The sequence below is a fragment of the Musca autumnalis genome, unplaced genomic scaffold, assembly GCF_047663935.1.
Source record: "Musca autumnalis isolate F117 unplaced genomic scaffold, ASM4766393v1 scaffold_5, whole genome shotgun sequence".
NCBI lineage: Eukaryota > Metazoa > Arthropoda > Insecta > Diptera > Muscidae > Musca > Musca autumnalis.
The window spans coordinates 35195194-35215873 of NW_027412088.1; the positions used below are offsets into that span (position 1 = coordinate 35195194).

A 20680-nucleotide genomic window follows, 5' to 3' on the forward strand; every position below is an offset into this window, starting at 1 on the left:
TTTTTGAGAAAATTATGTTCTTGGTACACAACAACACTAATGCCTTGTTCAGACTGACGGTAATTCGTTCTCTATTCGTTGTTCGACCCCAAATTACGATATAATTACTTCATTTCCCATATAAAATTTTGAGAACGAACAACGATTTGTGTACTTTGTTCAATTTAAATTACTCTCAGAACGACGATAAAATATGTCCCATCTCTAACAAATGAGAGAATTTATCGAAATAAATTAATTATGACAGGAAAAATATAAAATTTATTAAAAACCCAAAATTTTTTAGTAAAACTGCAAAACCTGAATGAAAAGTAAACGGTTTAAGGACTAATAAACATTCAAATTATAGCAAATTTTCTATTTTCGTTTATTGCAGTTGCATTTCTTTTCCATCGTTTCAAATTCGCGTACAAATTTAAAAACAAAAATCCAATGCCTGCCAGAAAGTCTGTATACCAAAAAGTTATTTTGGCAGGTCTCTCTCTCGTTAATTTTGAAAATAGAAAAATATTTTTATTTGCTGAAAACACCAAAATTGTGAGAAAAAATAGAAAAGATGAATGAAAATAATGTAATTAAATATTAAATAGATATCTGAAAGAAGGACAAATAGTTTTTCAGTTCATATCAATTAATTTTTCTCGTCTTTTGGACGAAACTTTCTTTAAAATCAGAAAATAAAAAGTATGAAAATATGAATCATGTTGCTATGAATTATGTACCATGTCGTATGAACGGGTTAATTCGTGTACGTAGTTATGAGAACGAACTACGTGATTCAAATTCTAGTATGAACATGGCATAACTAAAAACTCGACTTTTCGATTATGATCAAAGTCGACTAAAATCGATTTTACTTGATGTATCGATTATGATCTAGATCGACTAAAATCGATTTTAGAGCTGTTTTGATACATATCATACATATATGGCCTGTTCCCGTACCTTATAAAGTGGTAAAAGTTGTAAAAATCGTAAACGATTTTCATATAAATTTTGTGTATGGGAACGCAAAATGTGTAAAAGTGGTAAAAATTGTAAAAACTTTTTAGTTCTGGAACAGAGCTATTGTTGTCAAGTTCAAAATCCTTTTCAGTTCGGATTTGATTATAGCTTGACGCCATCAAAGTCCGCGCAACCAATTAATATTGAGCTTCATCTTACTACTTTACGAATAGGAACAAATTTTCTTACCTACCCTTCGCAGAAAAAAATACAAAAATTTCCTTTAAATCATAAGTTTTCTTAAGTAGCCGGCCTTCGGCCGGGGATTTAAGACTTTCTCCTATGGACAGGAGCGAATTTCGGCTACGCGAACAAACTTTTTTTTAAATCGTAAATTTTTTCCCAAGTAAACAAGGGAATTTTCGGAAATTCGGAGGCCTATATCTTGGTAAGTATACATTTCCCCAACAAAATAAATACATTGTTGGAATCGGCATGAAAAGCACTATCTGTGGTAATATTTTTCATAATTTCCTGCGGTGGGTCGGTAAAGGAAAGATATGCCTACGAATATTAGCTAAATGTTTATACCACCAAAAGAACACTTTCAGATATCCTCCAATTCTTTGTTGTTGTAGCAGCATAGGTTTGATGGTGGATTGGCAGCCGCTGGCCAAAACGCTTTTGATTTCGGGTCAATCCGGTACAAAAAAACCCGTAACCGGAGTCGTCCATGTGGGTGAGGGTTATATTAATTACCTTTCCCCTTATTATGTTTGATATGTTTTTAAATTAATTTCTCATTGGAAATCGAGGTTGATGAAAAAGGAAAGCCGACGACTCGAACCCACACACGCACCACTATGTAACATGACATGTTTCGCCTTTGGTAATGAAGTCTCAGACATATCGGATGTGGGACGGCGTCGCTATCATCTAAATTTTACTCTTTCAAATGCAATTTGTTTTGTACAGTGCTGACTGTTTTTTTTTTATCAGTCATGGTATGGCTTTCATGACAAACGCTTATGGGTACTTTACACGATATGTTATTTTACATATGTGCTGTCACTTTGCATATACACTTTGTACATAAAAAGTGACAACCCATATGTAAAAAAACATATCGTGTAAAGTACCCATTAGCGTAGTCTTTGAAAGTTATAAGTTTTGGCTTTGAACACAAACACGACGTGACAACACTTTTCTCCTTGTGTTTTCAAGGACGTGGGTTCAAACCCCAGCCTGGCTCAGCTGTTTTTTATTTATTTGATAATTTTGCCGTTTTAGGCGTAGATCAGTTTTAGTATTAATTTTTAATTAATTTCTCATTGGAAATCGAGCTTGATGATCAATAATTCATCTGAAAAAGGAAAGCCGACGACTTTTTAAATTATATTCAGGGCAATCATGAATAATTCCCTCTGAATTTTCCGCACGGAAAATATTTTTGAAAAGTGAAATTCTTTTAAAAACCAATGTTTGAAACGTGGAAAATTGCTAGCATCACTTAATTATGGAATATTCTGGCCGAATCCATAAAACTATTCACTTTTGGACACAAATTTGGTAATTAAAAATTGCGAAATTAGGGAATGGGAACAAATTCCGCACGGAATTTTTATTTATGATTGCCCTTATTGTAAAGAAAAGTTGAATATGGAATCAGTTCAGCTTTGTAATTTGGTATAGACGTTTCTATTACTCCTAGAAAGTTTTATATTGCAAACGCTTTTGATTTCGGGTCAATCCGGACAAAAAACCCGTAGCCGGAGTCGTCCATGTTGGTGAGGGCTATATTAATTACCTTAGGCCATGTTTATATTATAGCCTTTTGCAGGGTTAACCTTCTTTATGAGGATTTGTTTGACGTATATGTAATGGAATTGACAATTAAAACCCAGTGGGTTTGTTAAATCCTGTTATATATAAACGTACTATTACCCCTTATTATGTTTGAAATGTTTTTAAATTATATTGTAAAGAAAAGTTGAATATTGACTCAGTTCAGCTTTGTAATTTGGTATAGATGTTTCTATTACTCCTAGAATATTTGATATTGCAAAAAGGTTATATCGGTCCACATTTTGATATATGTATGGGGGTATAAAACTTTCCCCCCGACATTTGTCGATATAGGGCCACGCCTTAATATTGCCCTCATAGAATTTTACCTCCCAATTTTCGGTATTTTGAAGGTTGTGGCCACAATAATCCACCAATATGGCTAAAATTTTTGTTATTTAGTTTTCGTTGGGGGTATAAGAGTTTCCCCCAGAAACTTGTCAGTACAGGTCCACGACTTAGTATAGCCCCCATAGAACGATATTTTGTAGTTTGTGGCCTCAATATTCCACCGAAATGGCTGAAATTTGGTATTTGCTCTTCATTTGGGATATTAAACGTTCTATATGAAATTTCTCGGAATATGTACACGCCTTCATATTGTCCGCATGGAACGGTACCTTCTGATTTTCGTAATTCCGAAGTTTGTGACGTCAATATCCCACCGAAAGACTGAAATTTATTTAGTCTTCCATGGGGTTATAAAATATTCCAGACGAGACTATAGACCGTAACTCTTGATTTTTCGGTATTTTTAAGGTTTTACCGAAATATGGGAAATTTCGTATTTAGTCTTCTTTAAGTCAAAAAACTTTTCACCAGAAATTTGTAGGTATAGATCGACGAATTTTCGGTATTTTGAAGGTTAGGCACATTGTTTTACCGAACTTGCTGAAATTTGGTATATAGTCTTCTTCATAAACGAAATGAAACTAATTGTTCCATTTTACTACAACACAACTCGTGCTGGAGGGTGTAACAATTTCGGCTTGGCCGAACACCGTTCTTACTTGTTTGAAATAACGTGTATCTTCTTTACATTCAGTTATTCTACCGATATTCGTCTCTAAAATTCTTGTATCGATAACGTTGAGTTACAGAATAACCATTTCGGAATTTCAACCGAACATTTTCGTTAATTAACGGTATTGGTTCGATAGAAAAAAGTTACAGAATCCCACTAACAGAGGTTCGCCTACGAAGTTATAACATCACAACTCTTTTGTTTTATAATCAAATTAAAATTATATTCAGATTTCAATTTATTTACTCATAAACAAGAATATTAAACATGTTTATATTATTATTATATTAAAAATTAAAATATTCATATTACATATAAAGTATACATACGTATTTCCTAGAATAACTTATTAATAGACCATGACATGGTACATGTTGTATACACACAAACAATATATTCCAACACAAGATTTCATTTCATTCTGCATCATTATCTGTTTTAGGTATTCTAACTAATACCTCATATTGTGTATTACAAACTTCAACATCTCCATAAGGCATATAGGCCATTTTATATTGACGATGTAATTTGCCATATAATGTTTTTCCATCGTGCACAGCACGAGCAGTATATAACGGTTCACTATAGACCGTATGTCCAGATACTAATGCATTTTCCGGCAAATCACCATTCGAAGCTGGCACCCATTTATATTTAGCATTATCACAACTAATATCCAATATTTCAATATTACTTGTTAGTAAATGTGATTTGAAACCCCATGGAGCACAAACACCACGTTTATTAGGACAATAGTAGGCAGGAATTAAATCACCATTATGATAGCCACGAGCAGCATAAATATCATTACCATCGCCATCAGTTCCATAATGTAGGCCAAAACTTTTTATCATTTCATCATCCATATCACGATCATCAATGGGTATCCAATCATAACCACTATAAACGAATTTAGTTGGAGCAGCTGCTGATTCTTGTGACGCCACAGACTCATCCAATGGTTGGAAATTTAGATAAATTCGATGACATCGATGTCGTAGACACGGATCACGGCACTGAGGGCAAGTGTGCGATACTCTTAACCAGTGAAACAAACATTGCTGATGAAATACATGGCCACACCGAGTTACATAGATAAGGTCACTAGCCGTATAGAATTCACTGCATATCCCACAAAGTACATTTAAAGATGATGACATTTTGTTCTTTTGAATATTCTGCTGCTGCTGTTTGGAGTTCTTCTACTTGTTATGAAGAGATATTTATTACTCAGTTTAAATATTAAGATGAGTTTATGTTTAAAAGCTTTCGATGAAATGTAGTAGGTTCTGTTTGCTGCTTTGTTTGTTTATGCACAATTTTGACAGTTGCAATTTTCAGATATCATATGTTGTTGTGAAATACCTACACTGCGAATAAAATTGGAATAACCGGCTTCTCGGTTTCTCTCGTGGAAATACAGTTTGTCAAGTAATTGTTTTCGAAACAAGAAAACAGACATTTTTCTGTATTAATTCATGGTAGAATAAGAAAATGTAGCAGCAATACACAGCTGACTGAACTGGGTTGTAACGTTAGTGTCAAATTTCATATGACATTTTATACATTTATTTCTATTTCGATGTACATTATAGGCCGTTTATATATAACAAGGTTAACCCAGTGGGTCTGGGTTTGAAATGTCATTTCCATTGTATATACTTCAAATAAATCCTCATAAAGAAGGTTAACCCTGAAAAAAACTATAATATAAACGCCGTATTAGGGACATATATTTTTTCATTCATGTTTTCCAAAATATTCAACCAAATGTGAAAAATTATTAGGTTTTTAAATTCCAATAATTTATAGACATTTCCTTGTTTTGTTTACAAATACAACTGGCAGTAACGTTACAAACAAAAACAAATTCCTTTGTGGTTGTTGTTCGAGTTGTATTTGTTGTAGTATTAACTTTACCTTGTATTTGTTCTACCATGGTATTAATTTATGAAAATATTACTCTAATTGTGATAAAAATGTCGGTTTTTTGCAAAAATTAGTTGAACGACTTATTTAAGACAAGACAGGATGAATAAAGAAAAAATTAATCCACGTAGTCCAACAAAAATAACGAAAACCAATAACTACGTGTAATGCAAGCTGTCAAATAAATGTTTTCGAAATGTAATAGAGGTTCCAAAATACCCCATATTTTCGGTAAATACTTGAAAATCATTTTATGAATTTTATTCATAACAGGGATTAACTACTAACAAGTATCAACAATATTAGACATCGAATATCCGTACTAGGGGGGTTACCATATGGACCAAGGGAGTATCAGGTCATATTACCTGTAAACAGGGTCCTATAGGTCTTAAACCGGGAATATCTGAAAACTAAGACGTTTTATGAGTTTCTTTAGTTCACTAGGATGGATTGGCATCAACTAAAATAAATATTACCTGCAAAAACTCCAGCAGAAACGTCAAAATCAACGTATCAGCCATCGTATTTAGAAGCCAATATGTAAACAAGCTGCTAGTTCTACTAGGCCAAATACATATATATAGCAGAAACAACATCCATTTTTGTCTTACTAGATTTAGGAGTACGTTCGTTTCTAGCACTAAACGGGAAAACAACTGCAAGTAGTAATATTTTGCAGGTTATGAACACAACTTTTATTCAACAAAATTTATTATCATGATGTCTCAAAGATAAAATCTTTTTTTCATTTTTTGCTATTATACACAATTAATACGATATAATTCTACGATAATTTTCGAAATAAAGCAGTAAGGCCATGTTTATATTATAGCCTTTTGCAGGGTTAACCTTCTTTATGAGGATTTGTTTGACGTATATGTAATGGAATTGACATTTAAAACCCAGTGGGTTTGTTAAATCCGGTTATATATAAACGTACTATAAAGTTCTATATTGTCGTATATTAGGTGTGTACGATAACTTTCCCAGCAATAATTACTCAGTCAGTTCCAGCAACCTCTCTCAGTGAATTTTACTCTCTCAATCAAGAAAAATTGCAGAAAGTTATCGAACAGCATTTTGCAAAAACTTGCAAGAAAGTCAGCTGTTTCCGAAAATGTATGAAATTTGTTTTTGTTTCTTTTGATATTTTAAACCAAACGGAACAAAAACATAATTTTTTGAAATTGCAGTTTACATATTTAATGCTTTAATCCTATCCACAACGATTTAGAATCTAAAAAAATGTGCAATTGCGAAATTTTCTTGGTCAAAAATGTTAACATTTCGAGTTGTTTACATTGAACAGATGATTAAAAGTCAGCTGATCCGACTTGCAAATTTTTGCGGGACAAATTTTCCCAGCAAAAATTTGCAAGTTCTCAGTCACAAAACTCTCCAAAAATCTCTCCAAACTCGCTCTCTTTTGCTGGATAATTTTGTTATCGTACAGCATTCAGTAAAAATTTGTACGAATTTGTACAAATTATTGGGTTATCGTACACACCTATTTTTAATGTCTAATTTACAAGAAATTTTTTGAAAATTCATGTTCGATCAGCTGCGCATATGCATCTACCCTGATTATTGTGATATGATTAAAATCAACAAAAAATAAGTGTAAACAACGGGGTGTATTTCAGGATTTGGTGAAATTCACTGGATTGTGTAAACTTGACATAACAAACAACCGAATAACCGGGTACGTTCCCAAAGAAAATTATACATTCCCGTGATCAGCGCAAAAGTCGGAGAGTTAAGCCTTGTATATACCTATTAATGGACAAAATATATACAGGTATGTGATGGAAAGCGGTTCGCTCGGAATCGTATACAGTCGAAATCGCTTATAACGTCGTCGTATATAACGTCATACCTATCGGTTGTAACGTCGATATCCAAAAGTTCCAAATCTCTGGGGCCCTTTATGGCTCTATCGCTTATAACGACATATCGGTTATAGCGACGAATTCCGTCGGTCCCTTGACCGACGTTATAAGCGATTTCGACTGTATTTCGAAATTTGGTAAATATTTAATTGAAATTGGAAATTGATTTTAAAAATGTTATTCAAATAAGGGGCGTTTGCAAAGCAACCATTAGCTCTACTTTTGCTTCAATACAAAATTGAAAACACACAAGAGTTTTGTTGTATTTCATTCGCACACATTTTCGTTTCGACACACAAAAGCAGGCTGTTAATTTAAATAACTTTTCCCGTACCACTTGGATAGAAAATTAATGACCAGTTTTTCTAACCTTTACACATGCCAGTGATAGTTCGAAAAATTCAATACATACACAATTTTTTACTACCACAATTACATTTTTGAATTGTCGACTCCACTCCCAGCTAACAATTTTTTCCGAGGGCTCTGATATCAGATTTTTTCTGAGATTTTCTGAATTTTTTTTAGAAATGTGGCCGATTTCTCTAATATTTTCCTAGAAATTGGACCGATTTTCTATAAGTTTATTTTAAGAATCTCTGCACATTTTCTAATGAATCTTAAGAATCGTCATTCCGAATTCGTTCCGATTTCTAATGGATTTTCTAAGGGAATTTTTTTTCGTTTGATGTCGAAGAACAAAATTACTGGTCATAAAATTCGCATATACAAATTTACAATTTTTTTAATATAAATCCAACATATAATAATTCAAGCTAGTGTTGATAGCTTCGACATACTTCTGCACATTGTTCTACTGTTAATCATAAAATGATAACAACAGACAAAATCATTAGAAATAAATAGTACATTAAAAGAAAATTGTCTCTGAGTGGGGGTTGTTCAGTACAGTACACGTGTTGTGTCAATATCAAAGGCGTCAGCGTCAGAATTGTTTCCGATTTTTTTCAGAAAATCTGAACTTTTCTCCGAATTTTTCCAGAATTTCCTTCCGAATTCGGACGGATTTTCTTAAGAAAATCTACATTTTTCATCGAATTTTCCAGAATTTTCTACCGAATTCTGTCAGAAAATCTAAATTTTTCTCCGAATTTTCCAAGAATTTACTTCCGAATACGGACCGAATTCGTCGCGAAACTCTAATATTTTTTAAGAATTTCCTTAGAAAATTCTTTCGGTGACCACGTCCATACAACTTTCGTACCGAATTCGATACGAATTCGGCATCAGAATCGGATATTTTTTCAGAAATTCTGTCCGAATTCGATACGAATTCGGGAAAAAATGTTAGCTGGGCTGGCACTAGATTTTTCATGCCAGCAAAATTTTGAGCTTGCTGCCAGTGATATGTCGAAAATGAAAAAAGAGTTGCCGAGACTATTTTTTAATTCATGTACATTCTAGTTTCTTTTAACAGGGTGTTTTTGTAAAAATGCTTGCCTGTCACACGAACCGTTCGTACTAAAACGTATACGTTCAAAATTTGGTTCTTGTAAAATTTTACGAACCATTCGTTTTTATCTGAAAGCTTTCGTCTAATTTATAAAAGCTTTTATATTTCAGGGTTTCCATGATACTTATTTTGTGAATTTTGCATAGGCATCTGCACGTAAAATGTGTTACTTGATGTCAACCCACTAGATTTTTCATGCCAGCAAAATTTTGAGCTTGCTGCCAGTGATATGTCGAAAATGAAAAAAGAGTTGCCGAGACTATTTTTTAATCCATGTACATTCTAGTTTCTTTTAACAGGGTGTTTTTGTAAAAATGCTTGCCTGTCACACGAACCGTTCGTACTAAAACGTATACGTTCAAAATTTGGTTCTTGTAAAATTTTACGAACCATTCGTTTTTATCTGAAAGCTTTCGTCTAATTTATAAAAGCTTTTATATTTCAGGGTTTCCATGATACTTATTTTGTGAATTTTGCATAGGCACGTAAAATGTGTTACTTGATGGCAACCCTGGTAAACATATGAAAAACAAAAAATAAGAAAAAAAATGTAATCAAATTTGTCCAAAAATAATTGTGATAATATGAAGAAACGGATGTACATATACGCGTGTGCTTCTATGGAAATAAATACAATTGCCTTCCCTTCCAGTTTTCGTGTGTTTTGTGCCATTTATTACTCAAATTATTTAATTTTCATTCAAAACGATGGGTCTTTTCCATTCGTTTATTTTTGACGTAGTCGTTCGTCTGATTTTGTTACGAAAACCAAAAAAATTACGAAAATAAAAAGCTTTCATTTGTTTGTCACACAAATACAAACGTCAACCGCTATGAAAACCAAATTGTGTCTTCTTTCATGAAATCGACGAATAGGCCTCCGAAGATCCGAAAATTCCCTTGTTTACTTGGGAAAAAAAATTTACGATTTAAAAAAAGTTTGTTCGCGTAGCCGAAATTCTCTCCTGTCCATAGGAGAAAGTCTTAAATCCCTGGCCGAAGGCCGGCTACTTAAGAAAACTTGCGATTTAAAGGAAATTTTTGTATTTTTTTCTGCGAAGGGTCGGTAAAGGAAATTTGTTCCCTCAATTTGCACCAATTCACTGGCATGTGTAAGTGAAGCGTAAGACGATTCGTTTTCAATTTCGTTCGAATTACTACCGAACTCTTTCTGGTAGAAAATGTTTGTTTGATTAAAAACACAAATTAATCGAAATTTTTTTAAAAAATAGAAGTTTGGTAGTTGTTCTAAAGAATTTGTATTCGAATCGTCTTAGTGGAACCGACCATAAACCCACCATCATCTCTCTTCCCATTTGACATAACCATTACCGAGTATTTTTAACAACAAAGTTAAACGAACAGTCCTATTGTAATGAGTACTCTCTATTTCAACAACACTATTGGCGCGCAAAACATCTTGACACTTCTATTTGGCATTGTTTATTTTTGTTTGTTTCTGTGCAAAAAATGGATGATCTATCGAAGCTGAGGAAAAAAATAACCAATGCATTTAAATTGAGTGGATTCTTAATACGTTCGGAAAACAGCATATTTCTGGCTGAGCAATTGGCTCCATTCGATGAAAATGAACGAGAGAAATGGCTGACAATTATTACAGAAAATCTACAAAGTCAACGTCTAAAATCGGCTCATGTCGAAAGAGCGGCTTTGGAAAAGGCAATTAATGAAATAAATCGTGTTGGTCTGGATGAGGGAGAGTCTGTATTCTCGGTGATAGATGCCTTTTCTGTGCCACGCTACTATTACAATAAACAAAATAAGAAATTCGAATTAGATACTGAGCAACGCTCGCTATTGGCCAAAACTACAATGAAATCGAATCAACTTAGGCAACGCTATGAAATGTTGCTACAAAAGACACTGCGTCATGAACTTTTTGCTCCGGCTGTGATAGAGAATGGTGTTTCGGCTGAATCCAGAGCAAAAAAGTTTAAGCTACTATATTGCGAGAATCTCTTGTCCAACTCTGTGGTTGAAGAAGCTGTAGTCTTGGGTTTGCTAACACAATTAAAAGAGGGTAAATTTTTCATAGAGGATCCAACGGGAAGTGTGGAGCTGGATTTGAGTGGAGCAAAGTTTCATGCAGGATTCTTTTGCGAGGGATGTTTTGTTTTGGCCGAAGGCTCTTATGCTGGGCAAGTTTTAAAAGGTAAGAGGAAATACTCTTTATAAAATATCTCTTATATGTAATATCTCCCTTTTTAGTTGACGGGTTGGGCTTCCCTCCAGCAGAACCAGCTGCAAGTAGTCGTGCCTTCTTTGGTACACAAAACAGTTGGGGCGGAGAGTCAACGAAATTGCTAAAGTATTCTGCTAGACTACAAGAATTGGAAAGATCCAATTCAGAGGCCACCATCGTTTTCTTATCTGATGTTCGTTTGGACATGCCTGTGGTAATGGAGAAACTACGAATGCTCTTTGTTGGCTATGACTCCTGTCCTCCGGTGGCCATAGTATTAATGGGACCCTTTGCAGCATCCGAAAGACAACATCATGCCTTGAAGCAACATTTTAATGCTTTAGGAGCCTTGGCCAATGGTTGTGAACAGTTAAAGAAACAAACTGAACTAATCTTGATACCTTCCAGTGAAGATCCAGCAGCTCCAAATATATTTCCACGATCTTCTATACCCAAAACACTGGCAGCAGGACTGTTAAAAGTGTGGCCACGTACTCGTTTAGCCACAAATCCATGTCGTCTTCAATATTGCACCCAACAAATTGTAGTTTGTCGCTTGGATCTTATGGCCAAGTTTTGTCGTAATACATTACATTTTCCTCCGGACACGTCGAAAATTGAACAGCATTTCGCCCGCACACTCATATGTCAGGGACATCTAACACCCATACATCCAATTGCAATGCCAGTACATTGGGATTATGATGCGGCCTTATGGTTGTATCCATTACCGGATTTAATTGTTATTGGTGATTCATGTCAAAGTTTTTCCACCAGTCAACATGGTTGTACCGTTTTGAATACAGGATCATTTGTAAAATCGAAATTTGCCTTTAAAGTTTATATACCGCACACAAAGACCATTGAAGATTCCGAAATACCAGACGATATGGAAGAGTAAATTTTAGTTATTGTTTTATTATAGTATTTAAAGATAAACATTTTTATTTAATAAAGTTGTTTTAATATCAAGAGTACCTAATAGAAAGTGTTCATTAATTGCCTTCATAATCTATTTTGGTCTTTTCGTTTGAAAAGCGGAGAGATTAGCATTTCAAAGTCTCCAATACTTCTAAGAGCGCCATCTAGACAACATGAAATGTATTTAACTTAATCATCTGTTGTGGAATAGGATCTCATTTTTCATTGAATGAGTTTTTTAATCTCATATTTTACCATGAACTGAAAATTTCTCCAAAATTTCTTTCTATGAACGGCATTGAATTCTGATCCATGACTTTGTTGGCAGAAATGAAAAATTCCCATACTATACCAAACTGTCAAAATTAAGGCGTGTTTACACTATTCATGAATGTCAAATGAGATGTCAAATTTGCTACCTGTGAATGTTGTACACATATGCTCTGTTCCAGAACCTGCAAGAAGCTACTACTTTTTACTACGATAACATTTTTTCCTTTATGTTATCGAAAAAATAGTAAAAACTAGTAGATTCTTGCAGTATTGGAACAGACCAATAGTGTGACCACTATGAACATTTTTCATCTATCAAAATAATGTGGCAACTCATATGTACATTTTTCATTCAGGGAGCGCTCTATTCGGCCATGTATTTTCGTATGCAGTTGAGAAATTAATTGTTAGAAGAAAACAATTTTACCAAAAAATGAGGAAATAGGGGAGCAAGTTGAGTTTAAGCATTAAGCTCGGATAAAATTATAATTTTTTCTATATTGCCGGCCTTCGGCCGGGGATTTAAGACTTTCTGCTATGGACAGGAGCCAATCTAGGGAACGGGAACAACATTTTCTTTTAAATTAAAATTTTTCTCTAGGTAGCCGACATTTAACAAGGGAATTTTCGGAACTTCTGAGGCCCATATCTCGGGAAGTATGGACTTCCGCAATAAATGTTATATATATTTGTGATCAGGGTGACGAGACCTACCTGCGGCAAAAATTTGGTCCAGATCCGAGCTTAATGAAAACATTCAACTTATGCCGAAATAGGTAAAGAAAACGAAAATGTAAGTGCGATTAGAGTTTTCATTTGCGTGATTTATATTTTGTGGTCATATGAAATGTATGCTAGTGTGAACGCAAAAACTAAAAGTGGTATGGACTTTGACAAACATAAAGGATGTCGAATGGATAAAAGAAGTGACAGCTCATATCACATTGATAGATAGTGTAAACAGCGCTTTACCATTAAAGTTTTACCATCTTCAAAAGTAAAGGTACAGACCATACATCTCCTTGAACAGCTGTTATGCATTGTTTTTGAATGAGCTAACTGGTCTGTTCCTTTACTTTTAAAAATGGTAACAGTGGCAAAAAATGGTAAAAGTGGTGAACTGGTCTCATATAAATTGTATGCTTTTTAAAGTAAAGGAACACTTTGCAGGTTAAAAATGGTAAGAAATGGTAACCTCAGGCACGTAAAGGAACAGAGCTAACATTTATCTGTGAATGAATTTTGTTGTTCTCATTTTACAGTGAATAGATTTTTCTCTGTGAAAGCAACTTCGTTGAATTGTGATCTGTATTTTTATTGGAAGGGTAAATATCATAAATATGTTAAGAATTACACAAAAAGCATCCGGTATTACTATCAAAAGCCTAGGTATGTATTCCCACAAAATATTATAGTAGATTGACAAGTTTAACTAAACAATTTCATTGATAAAATAGCCCGTAATATCTCGTGCACTGCCAAAGTATGCATCGATCAGAGATGGCGTGAAGAAAAAGGCTTACCTGCCAATCCCAATGAATTTGGACCATTGACAAACTTACCGGATTACACATTTCTAGATGGACGTCCCACACCAATGGGAGTAAGTTTTATACATGTTCAAATTCCAATTGAATTTTAGCTAACATACCACCAATTTTTCATTGTCTACCCCAACCAACACCACCAGTCCAATCAGAAAAAGCGTTTGCTGAAACAACAAGCTATGGCCGCAAAAATTGTCACACTTAACAAGGAACTGGATATGGCCAAACAAAGATACCAAAAATTACAACAGCAAGAGCAAGAACAACGCCAGAAGATTATGCAAGCTAAACTGAAACCTAAAGGCAAATTGTTGCTAGATAATCTAAAGAAGTGAGAGGATGTTATCTAGAGGATGAAAAATGCATTACTTATTTAATAAGTTTATTGTTAATTAATAAATGTTATAAAATCATGTAAATTTAACGTTTGTTTATATTTCGAGGAGAATCGCAAATATTCCTTCCAACATTTACCGGAGAGGCGGTGTTGCCAGATCTTTTATGTGATGTGTGCTACAGTCGGGAGGGGGAGTTATTGATTCCTGCATTCATTTGTAACGGCTGGGTTAAACAAATCATTCGGGTATGTTCTGAGACACTTCATCTCTCGTGTGAAGTGAGATTGGATTTTTTTTGAGAGCTCTACGCCTATTTTTCGCGTTTTTTATGGACGGACTAGAGTGTACTCTTTATTTTAAATACCATAATGTATCTTAGAAGAAAATTATATTTAGTTTGAATCAGTACAAATACACCTTTTCAAGCTTTTCCGAGAGCTGCAACTAAAGGAAAGAAGTTCCGAATGATATGTTTTCTCGCACTAGGCATGGAAAAGGAAGAAACATGAATGGTAATAAAATATTTATGTGAAATGAGTTATATAGGGCAACACAAAGTTCTGCTTGCCCATTTTATTTTCATTTTGATTGTATTCCATGACAATCAGCTGTTTACTGTCATATGGTGACAAGTGTTGTCAGTGTGTTGTGACATAACCTTGTTGGGAGAGCGTTGAGTTTCTTGTTGAGGTATTTTTCATAGACTTTGTTGAATTATTGAATAAAAATCATATTAAATAGGTTCAAGATGAACATAACACCAGTTCTGCGCACAGGCTTGTATTTGGCCAATCGTCCCTTCGTCAGGCAGTATGCATTTAAATCGGATCTAAAAATCAAATGGGTACGACCTGAGAAAATACCATCTATACACCCAGAGAAAAGTGGTGATTGTTCCAAACTGCCACCGGTTAATCCCAAGCAGTTGATGCTTGGTTTTGACAAGTCCAAAGAATTGGAAACGTAAGATTATGGTGTTATATGAATCAATCGGAATAATGAAGAAATCTTTTGCATTTTTAGGGCTGATGATGCTGTAAAGTCGCTTTTTGACTTGGGTAATAATCCCTACTTCAACACTGCCAAATATTGCAGTGAACAATTAATTAAGGAAGTCCAAAGACATCCATTGGATTATGGATCGATGGAAGCAAAATGTAAGTTTCTGGAAAACAAAATGATTGAAATATAATCATTTACGTTTATGATTGTACTTCTTCTAGTGGCCCGCATGACTGCATTCATTCGCAGATATCAACAATATATGGAGGAACATCCACGGGACAAAAAACGTAAGGTCATACTCAAGGAAATGATTGAAAAACGCAAGAAATTCTTAAAGTATTTACGCCGCTGGGACTACCGTCGTTTTGAGTGGATTTTGGAAAAACTAGATTTGGTCTATAAACCTCCACCAGCAGAATTTCATTGGATTACACGCAAGGAGTCTCTACAAAAATTAACAGATATTCATTGTGAAAAATTGAAGCAAGAAAAACTTGCGGAATATCGTAAAACCTTGGAAGAACAACAAATTCCATTTTTAGAGGATGCCATTAAGAAAATGCAATTTATTCGTCAAGAACAAATTGATTTGGGTATACCGGTAACAGTTACCGAAGACGATATTGAGGAACATAAAAAGAAATTGATTGAATTGAAAGAGTTTAGAGATGAAACAAAAGCTGCAAGTAAAAGTAGTGAATTGTAAATTTAAATAATTAACAATAGTTATAATAAACAGAAGTGTTTTAAACATATGTAAATGCTTGTTTTGAATGTGAATTAATTGAATTCGTTCAATTGTATATCGGGCTAATATGTAATTGGAAACAAAGTTCTCTCTATTCAGTAATATATGACAAAAGTGTCTTAGAAACATGCAATATATTCTGTTCGAAAGTATGCATGGCAACAATTGTATTTAAAGACCAAATGGCTTCTAAATGGTGCGAAACAAATGGCGGTTATCATGAACGGCAATTCCCCGTGAATTTTTTCACTTTCTCTCTTAAGTTGCAACGGCGGAAAGACAAAAAATAGTTGCGGGTTGATACATATCAGCCATACGGGTATGTTCTGAGACACACTTCACGCCAAATGGCCACCACCAATAAAATTAAATAGTTACCCACACATCAACGCCTACCTATACAGGTATGTGACGAAAACCGAATCGACTCGATTTGCAGAATCGGAATGGTATATAATCGGAGTGCCGTTGATGATATATATAGTTTTGCTTCGCAAACGCCCCTTATTTGAATAATATTTTTATAATCCATTTTCAATTTCATTTAAATATTCACCAAAATTAGAGATATACGATTTCGATTTGTGGCAAAACGAGTCGAATCGTAACCTGATAGTAAAACTATCAAAATGATCCGAATGAAGTCTCTACTTATGTACGTTAATAGGGGAAATATAAAACCAATTGTCTGATGGGTCATGATAGCTTTATTATTCATATACATAGGTATTCAAATGTCTTTTAACAAAATTAAAAAAAAAAAACACACAAATTATGTTTTTAGGCAATCAAAAATAAAGTGGAAATACTTTTTGTAATATGAATAAAATGGTGGTGTTTAGGTAAGGTTGGTTCAAAACTGAATTCAATGGCCAAAAAGATTTATGGGTCTTGCCCATACTTTCTTATAATAGAATACTTAGTTCATGCTTTGAAATTCATTTTCATAAAATCTAGGAAATCTCCTTTCCATGATTGAAGTGGTAACGATGGGTCAATAAAAATATGCATTGTAATTCCTATATCATCAATCTTTGAACATAATAAAATGTCTTATGAATCAGAATTAATTATTTTGAGGTTTCTTATTCTTTTGTGATTAACGTCTACGTTTAGGTGAAATTGATCTTGAACGTGATCGTGTTGTACGGGAACGTGGTGACCTAGAGTGCTTGCGGGACGAGCTTGAATTTCGACTATGATTACGTTTGGATGACAACGAACGTGTTGAACTGTGGGATTTCGAACGTGAATTGGAATCTTCACTGTGATGACTGTGATTGGATGCTGAGGATTTGTGTTTATCGCGAGGAGGTGATCGATGTCGACTTTGTACGAGTTTTCTATGTGGACTACGACTAACAGAGCGAGAAATTGAGCGTCGATTTTTGCGACTGCTTCTTGATCGGGATTTTGAATGAGTTGAAGATTTTGACGATGAACTGGATGAAGATGAAGAAGACGATGAGGAGGAAGAGGACGACCTTGATCTGCTTGAGGAAGACCTTGAACTTCGGCGTCTTCTGTTCTGGGACCTGCTTCGAGACCGAGACTTTCTTTTGTGGTCATTTTTGGAGCCGGAAGCATTATTTAATTTGCTATTACCACCATCTCCTTCATCGTCCTCATCACCAAATAGATCGTACTTGGCCAAATCTTCGTCATCTCCTTCCTCTTCTTCATCATCATCCTCTTCTTCGTGGTCGTCTGGTTCACGTTTTGTATCTTTACTATTGTAATTCTTTTTACGTTTCTTTAGACGCCCAAATTCATCATATTCACTATCAGATTCAACATGTTCCTTATACTCAACTACACCACGATCGTTGTAGCCACCTCCCAAACCTATAAATACTTAAATTCAATAATTTGGTCAATAACATTTATTGATCACACAAAACCTACCCGTTCTTTCCTCATTATCAATAACCTTTGGAGCATTACACATGTTACATGTCTGGCGACGAGCCCAATTTACATTGGCACATTTATGACACTGCCAATCATCCGCACTGAAAAGACCACGAGACTTTTCGGCCGCCACTTTTCCAATCTCTGTACCAAGCTTTTTACTACCTGCATTGCTTCCCCGTTCTTCGCTTCGGGATCGACGGCACTTATTGCACTTATTTCGACGTGCAAAATTCGAATGTCGACAGCTGTGCGAAAAATGTTAAGAAAATAAAAAAAACAACAACAACAAACCAAGGCAGTCGTCCAAAATGCATGTATGTGTGTTTTGTTGTGATTGCAAGCCAGGACAGGACGAGCGTGACACCGAGAAAAACACGACCAAATAGAAAGAATTATATTAGTACTATTTTCAACCAAATTTCATTTGGACTTTGAGTGTGTGGTTCTATTAAGCGTCCACAGCAAGCACCACTCACGTTACATCACCACAAATCCAATCACCGCTGCTATCGGAAACAGTAGACATCCTTGTTGATTTTCTATACTGCAAAAATATATTCCATTCCAAGCTTTTTTCGTTTTGCAAAAAATTTCTTCCGTATACACTCGGCAAGAGTCGAGAGTCGACCGGTTTAAACGCCGTTAAAATAATTACAGAGTCAACGATTTTTCAAAGCCAACTGAATATTTCTAACTAGGCGTTTACAGTAGACATGGTCTGTTCCTTTACTTTTGAAAATGGTAAAACCGGCAAAAGTAGTAAAACTTGTAAACTGCTCCCATATGAATTGTATGGTGTCATAAGTAAAGGAACGCTTTTCGAGTAAAAAGTGGTAAAACTTGAAGATTCTTGCACGTAAAGGAACAGAGCTACAGTTTGTATTCATATACAACTCTGATTTACTAATACATATGGTCTGTTCCAGTACTGCAAGATCTAAGATAATCTAAAATAGAAGAAATTTCAATCAAAATGTAAAGCATTCAGAACTCTCGTAGTGAATTTTTGATGCACGTTTAGGATGAAAAGCAGTAAAAAAGTAATGCCAAGTATACACTTATACTATGTTTACATTTACGAAATCCACTCGATTTCAACTGTCAATTCCATTGCTCAAACGTCAAATGAAATCCAATTGATTTCAGATGATTTTTTATTTGAAGTATACACAAAGGAATTGACAGATGAAATCGAGTGGATTTCGTAAATGTAAACATAGTATTACGCTCCAAAATCCACTGGATTTCAGGAAATCCTGAAATAAACCCCGGTGTTTTCACTTATTTTTTGTTAATTTCAAAGATATCACAATAATCAAGGTAGTTGCATATGTGCACAAGTTGTTGTAAATTGAATTAGTCATCAAAAAAATACGACAATATACAAATTTGCAACTTTATTTCGAAAATTATCGTAAAATTATCTATATATCGTATTAATTGTGTATAGTACTAACAAATGAAAAAATAAAAATAAAAAATGATTGTATCGTTGAGACATCATAAAAATAAATTTTAATAGATAAAAGTTGTGTTCACAACCTTTAAAATACTACTATTTGCAGTAGTTTTCCCGTTTAGTCCTAACTAGGCGTTTACACCAGACAGTTTGTCTTCAAATACAACTCTGATTTACTAACACATACATACATTTGTCGGCTGTCTTCCAGGTGTCCATCATTTTTTAACAGACAGTCGGGTTAACATATTTTTGACATTTTTGTGAAAAAGAAGTGAGATGATAATTCAAATGTGCTGGAAACAAAAGAATATGCACAAGAACAAAATATATGAACGGAAAACGAAAAGAACTCGATGATTTTCACTCATAATATTACAACTGTTTTTGCAGTTGTCTGGACTCCTACGTCACACGGGCAAGTTTTGGGTTTTTGACAATCAATACATGAACTCAACTGTCCTGTCATGTATAAACGCAGGGTAAAAATGCGTTACCGTACTCCGAAATCTGGCAAGACTTGCACTTCTCTTTAAACGAAAATAGCAATTTTGGCCTAGTAAAAACTACAACAGGGCGACGCCGACACCAAAGTCCAGCGTTGATATGTTTGCCGGCATATATTTCAAATAAATTTGAATTTTTCGGCATCATGCCCAACAGTGTGAAAACGGCTAAAACGACACAAAACTTTACTCAAACGTTGGATGTGTTTTCAGCTTAAAGGTGGAACAGAATGAAATACGCCGCTTTTTTCACGCTCAGTTTCATGTAAAACATTAAAGGCCAAGTGCTACCTAATTCAAACAAACAGTCTGTATACCTAAAATTTACTCAAATCGGATTGGTTGATTTGAATTTGCTCTCAAATTTTTGGGCGCACTTTAAATTTTAAAAGGAACACAAAGTTCCTTTTAATTTATCTGACACTTATTATTAAAGCAAACTTGTAGGAATAAAAAACGGTTTATCTGTCCGATATCGGCCAACATTTAACTACAAAAAGGATATAATAATGGGCCTAAGCATATTTATCTCTTTTATAATTGGAGCCATGAATGTTAAATAAAGTTTAATTTCATCATTGCCCATCAATCCAGAAATCATTTCTGCAGTTAAGTCCCCTTCAGCAGTAGAAATTATGGAAAATGTTATTTCAATTC

At 34.4% G+C, this 20680-nt stretch overlaps 5 protein-coding genes across 6 annotated transcripts; 3 read left to right on the plus strand and 2 right to left on the minus strand.

The window, feature by feature from the left end:
• Positions 1 to 4044: 4044 nt before the first annotated feature.
• LOC141405621 (uncharacterized) lies at positions 4045 to 5139 on the minus strand. The gene has a single exon (XM_073990190.1). It carries the CDS (start codon positions 4972 to 4974, stop codon positions 4231 to 4233), a length of 744 nt encoding a protein of 247 aa, XP_073846291.1. The 5' UTR covers positions 4975 to 5139; the 3' UTR covers positions 4045 to 4230.
• A 5363-nt stretch (positions 5140 to 10502) lies between these two features.
• PolE2 (DNA polymerase epsilon subunit 2) lies at positions 10503 to 12289 on the plus strand. Its single transcript, XM_073988531.1, has 2 exons — positions 10503 to 11282; positions 11339 to 12289. The coding sequence occupies exons 1-2, from the start codon at positions 10580 to 10582 to the stop codon at positions 12211 to 12213; spliced, it is 1578 nt and encodes a 525-aa protein (XP_073844632.1). The 5' UTR covers positions 10503 to 10579; the 3' UTR covers positions 12214 to 12289.
• Positions 12290 to 13762: 1473 nt separating this feature from the next.
• mRpL52 (mitochondrial ribosomal protein L52) lies at positions 13763 to 14472 on the plus strand. The gene is made up of 3 exons (XM_073988769.1): positions 13763 to 13895; positions 13964 to 14109; positions 14197 to 14472. The coding sequence occupies exons 1-3, from the start codon at positions 13847 to 13849 to the stop codon at positions 14386 to 14388; spliced, it is 387 nt and encodes a 128-aa protein (XP_073844870.1). The 5' UTR covers positions 13763 to 13846; the 3' UTR covers positions 14389 to 14472.
• A 524-nt stretch (positions 14473 to 14996) lies between these two features.
• bonsai (28S ribosomal protein S15, mitochondrial) lies at positions 14997 to 16151 on the plus strand. Of its 2 annotated transcripts, none has more exons than XM_073988771.1 (4): positions 14997 to 15081; positions 15133 to 15354; positions 15415 to 15548; positions 15615 to 16151. In XM_073988771.1, the coding sequence occupies exons 2-4, from the start codon at positions 15140 to 15142 to the stop codon at positions 16100 to 16102; spliced, it is 837 nt and encodes a 278-aa protein (XP_073844872.1). In that variant the 5' UTR covers positions 14997 to 15081; positions 15133 to 15139; the 3' UTR covers positions 16103 to 16151. The 2 variants fall into 2 exon arrangements, with proteins under 2 accessions (XP_073844872.1, XP_073844874.1); XM_073988773.1 differs by having other exon boundaries at positions 15026 to 15081; positions 15140 to 15354.
• Positions 16152 to 16833: 682 nt separating this feature from the next.
• Positions 16834 to 18707, minus strand: LOC141404928 (uncharacterized). The gene is made up of 3 exons (XM_073988770.1): positions 18535 to 18707; positions 18050 to 18303; positions 16834 to 17989 (listed from the first exon to the last, which is right to left on the minus strand). The coding sequence occupies exons 1-3, from the start codon at positions 18582 to 18584 to the stop codon at positions 17244 to 17246; spliced, it is 1050 nt and encodes a 349-aa protein (XP_073844871.1). The 5' UTR covers positions 18585 to 18707; the 3' UTR covers positions 16834 to 17243.
• Positions 18708 to 20680: the final 1973 nt, after the last annotated feature.